Source organism: Hyla sarda, unplaced genomic scaffold (assembly GCF_029499605.1).
Source record: "Hyla sarda isolate aHylSar1 unplaced genomic scaffold, aHylSar1.hap1 scaffold_18, whole genome shotgun sequence".
Classification (NCBI taxonomy): domain Eukaryota; kingdom Metazoa; phylum Chordata; class Amphibia; order Anura; family Hylidae; genus Hyla; species Hyla sarda.
Window position 1 is genome coordinate 505,960 of NW_026608445.1, and position 4,758 is coordinate 510,717.

Consider the following 4,758-nt stretch of genomic DNA (forward strand, 5'->3'; position numbering starts at 1 on the left):
TTTGGGTTCTGGAGGAAAGCGCCGAAGTCCACCCCCCTTGTTGCATATTGATTTATTTGGGTTCCGGAGGAAGGCTTCCAAATGCCGCCCCCCTTGTTGCATATTCATTTACTGCTACTCTACGTCCTAGTGACGTGGAGTTACACGCCCCCTGAGCACAGCACTCTGTGTTCAGAGCGCATGCACTGAATTTTTTACCCAGCTCTCACGTCCTGATGATGTGAGAGCTGTGCATTGGGAGAGCCACTCTGCACTGCGTAACTGCTCATGCGCTGGTCTCTCACTACACCCGGAAGTAGGGAGTAGCGAGAGACTGGCGTATGTGCAGTTACGCAGCGCAGACCTGCTCTCCCGACGCACAGCTCTCATGTCATCAGGACGTGAGAACTGGGTTAAAAATTCAGCGCATGCGCTCTGAACACAGAGCACTGCGCTCAGGGGGCATGTAACTCCCTGTCACTAGGACGTGGATTAGCAGTAAATGAATATGCAACAAGCAGGGTGGACTTCAGCACCTTCCTCCAGTACCCAAAGAAATACTGCTGGCCGGGGACCCACCTGCAGAGCGTAACACAGGAGGAGAAGTACGACACTTTAGAGGACGCTAACTTGGCGGCAACAAAACTTTACAAAGTTAGTGAACCCTTTAGAGGCTCATGTTCACCCACACTATAGCCCAGTGCATTAGGTTTAGTGTGGGTGAACTGCCTGACAGTTTTTCTTTAAACTACTATACTTGCTTGTGGTTTCCAATCAATGTATCTTTATTTTTTGGTTTGACTAGAAAGCTTAATTTTGATTGTGTCTTTAACATCCTTGTTCTTCATGCCGTAGATGATGGGGTTCAACATTGGGGTCACTGCTGTATATATAATAGACATGGTCTTGCCTATTTCAGGAGAGTATACAGAGCGAGGTTTCATGTACATAAAGATAACAGTCCCATAGAACACAGATACAACAGTGAGGTGGGATGAACATGTCGAGAAAGCTTTTTCTCTCCCTTCTGATGACTGGATCTTGCAGATGGTGTAGATGATGTGAACATATGAAATTAACGTCAAGCAGAAAGCACACAGCATAATGATAAGTGCCGCAACGTACATGACAATTTCATTAAGACGAGTATCTTTGCAGGAGAGTTGAAAGAAAGGAGGCATCTCGCAGAAGAAGTGGTTAACGTGATGGGATTTGCAAAAGGGCAATTGAAAAGTGAGAGGTGTATGAATGATGCCAAAAGCAAAGCACCCACCCCATGATATAGAAGCTAAACAAACACATATCTTCTTGTTAATAATCGTTTGGTAGTGCAATGGTCTACAAATGGCTGCAAAACGATCATAGGCCATGACAGCAAGAATGACACACTCTGTAGCTCCCAAGGACATATGGAAATACATTTGAAGTGCACATCCCACAAGAGAAATACTTCTATCCTTGGATAAAATATTTTCTAGAATTTTAGGAACGACGGTGGAGGAGAAGCAAATGTCAATCACGGAGAGATTACTCAAGAAAAAATACATGGGAGTGTGTAGCTTTGAGTTAGTTAATACAACAATGATCAGTAGAACATTCGCTGACAGTGTTATCATATACATCATTAAGAATGTAATAAAGCAGATGACCTGGAGATACAGGACATTGGCCATGCCAAGGAGGATGAATCTTCCTGAAGATGTTTGATTTGATGCTTCCATTACTTGTACTGTAGCTGTTGAAAGATAGTCAAGATATAAAACAGTTACAGGTACAAATGGCTACTTTTTTTGTATATTCTTACTGAAGAGTGATGGTTTAGTGCTGTTCTAAAGCATCTGTTTTTACTTATGACTAGGTCTTCAAACCCTACTGGAACAACCCATCCAAGTTGGAACAGCCTTGCTTTAGTATATATCTTGTACACTCTGCTCGTTCGAGCATACCCAACCTAAAGAATCATGCTTTATCTCCTACGGCTATGCTGCCAATTTGGCAAGCTAGAACTCTACTCCTGTTAGTATGGTCTTCCTTTGAGCCAGTGACACAATACACACACTGCTAGTATTTTTGGTCACAAACCACTGATCAAAGGTCCACGTGCCCAAACCTCTCTGGTCTTTCTTGAACATGTGACCTTGGGCTGTTACTGTTAAAGGGCACTCTACTTCCAAACTTATTTTAACACACTCCTAGCACAATAGGTCCTAAATGAGTTACAAACACCCCAGAACCAGTTCACATGTCCACACACAAAATGCTGCCACCACCTGCACTCTAGGTAGACAGGCCACCACATATGCATGCTGCTGTTTGCCAACCACCAGTGTACATCCTGGTACTTATGTCGGGTGACATTCTCTGTGCCATGTGTCTGCTGTATTTCCTAGTCTTCCTGCCCTGTCTGTCTGACGATCCTGCCTGTCTACTGGACTTGCCTGTTGATTCATCCCTTAGACTCTGTACCTGCTCTTTACCAGCTGTGCCTGATGCTATCTTTAAGCGTCAGTATGCCCCATTCTGCCTGCTTTGCCGGCTGCCTCTTGTGGCACAGTGAGTCCACAACTGTGGGGTGTTACAGTTTGCTGAGGCCATGGACCCCGCTGGCATGCCCGAGCCCATCCTACAAGATTTGTTTCAGGTGCTACAATGCTGGAGCGATGGCCATGTTTCAGTGCTTGAACACGATTTCTGCTTGTCTGGATGCTGTCTGCACCTGCGCCTACTGTATCAGAGGATCACAGGTCCCAGCAACTCCTAAGATTCCTGTTGCACTGTCTTCATTCCATGGTGAGACCTATGTGCATTCCCAGGCCCAGTCTGATCAATTTAAATGGAGTTTTCCTTCAATACCAAAACTCCCCTAGGAGTCTCAGGACAAAACCAATAAATCAACACTTTTTTAGGGACTAGTCTCTCAGGAACCGCCCTAAACTAGAGACTCCCCAACAAACTAAATAAAACTTAGCTTTTATTAATTCTATGATTAAAATGTTATATGACTGTGTGTCAAAAGTGTTTTAATATTACGTGCACCAAAACATGTGATCACTCATTGTATGAGGGTCTCTAACTGAGACTCACTTAATGATAATGTTATTAAGGGCAAGCTATTCTTTAGCATTAATTATTCCTCCTTACCCTTGTTTGGGAATAGCTGCACTTAAATGTGTTAATTACACCAATATTCACATGAAGGTGCCGATCTAAAACTAAACACTACTCTCCCTAAGGTTTCACCAGTTCCCTGGCTTTTTCGAAGGCACGATGTCTGGTGTTGTAATGTATTGCTCAGCTATTTATAACCTTTCTAATTATGCTGATAATGCATCACATCATATACGCTATGTTTATCCAACAATACCTGCCTCTTCATAGATGTGAGCCCGGAGAGCCTATCACATGACTGTTCCACGTCACATAATCTGCTGTTACCTAGGTGCGCTTAGCGCTGTCCGCACATGCCCGCTGACTTAGTCTGCATCGTGTCTGCGCATGTCTGTGACATTAGATTAATTTCTGTTTAGTGCTCTCCCTATATTCTGCTGCAATATCTCATTTATATGGCTATAACATTCTATTCTTCATTATTTGTCCCATATTGCGGCTGCAACATTGATAGGATTTATTGAAATCTGTTAATTGGATACTAGAAATGGTAATAATTGCTATTATGTCCTTACTTGGGGATACATTAGGAATGGTTACCTGATATTGATGCATAGTAGTACATTTACCCATTGGGAATGCATTCATTCAGAACTCAATATCTATTGTCCATGGTAAGTATATTTTGCTTGTTTATACTGCTATTCATATTTATCAACAGTATTTGTCAGTGTCCAGAATTATAATTTTACCTCTAGAGATGAGTGAATTTTTGAAAAATTTGATTCGGCCGAAAATTAGGTTCGGTCCGAATTTATTTTCGGCGAATCTGTATTAAAAATGGCTATTTTTGGCTTGCAGAGAGCCTCAATAGGGGTGTAGAACACTTCGCCTGGCTGCAATACTGTTATTCAGTATGACATGCAGATTAGAGGCGTCGCTATTAGAATCACTGTCGCAGAGCGGCACAAGGACAGAAGTGGCATCAATATGAGGAGACCATATAGTGGCTGAATGATACAGCATGAAGGTGGCATCAGCATGAGGAGACCATTTAGTGCCTGAATGACACAGCCTGGAGTTGGCAACAGCCGGACTAGACCATAGGGCCTCACAATAGAAAAGATTAAAGATATTTTTTAACATTTAAATTGAAGATTTCAAGTAGATGAACCTTAAAAGTTTTATTTAACGTGCCAGCAGCATGAGGAGACCACATGGCGATACAGTGACACAGCCTGTAGGTGGCGGAGGAATGAGGAGACCATATAGTGGCTGAATGGCACAGCCTGGAGTTGACGGCAGCAAGAGCAGACCATATAGTGGCTAAATGACACAGCCTGGAGTTGGCGGCAGCATGAGAAGACCATATAGTGGCTGAATGACAGCATGTAGGTGGCGGCAGCATGAGGAGACCATATAGTGGCAGAATGACACAGCCTGTAGTTGATGGCAGCATGAGGAGACCATATAGTGGCTGAATGACACAGCTTGGAATTGGTAGCAGCATGAGGAGACCATATAGTGGCTGGATGACACAGCCTGGAGTTGGGGCAGTATGAGTAGACAATTTAGTGGCTGAATGACACAGCCTGGAGTTGGCAGAAGCATGAGGAGACCATATAGTGGCTGAATGACACAGCGTGGAGGTCGTGGCAGCATGAGGAGACC

At 43.7% G+C, this 4,758-nt stretch overlaps 1 protein-coding gene across 1 annotated transcript; it reads right to left on the reverse strand.

Annotated features, from left to right (window-relative positions):
• Nucleotides 1-764: 764 nt before the first annotated feature.
• On the reverse strand, nucleotides 765-1,736 carry LOC130313968 (olfactory receptor 5V1-like). Its single transcript, XM_056552703.1, has one exon. The coding sequence runs from the start codon at nucleotides 1,698-1,700 to the stop codon at nucleotides 765-767; it is 936 nt and encodes a 311-aa protein (XP_056408678.1). The 5' UTR covers nucleotides 1,701-1,736.
• Nucleotides 1,737-4,758: the final 3,022 nt, after the last annotated feature.

Coding starts and splice junctions, on each gene's coding strand:
- LOC130313968 (XM_056552703.1), bottom strand. CDS start 1,700: ATGGAAGCATCAAATCAAACATCTTCAGGAAGATTCATCCTCCTTGGC.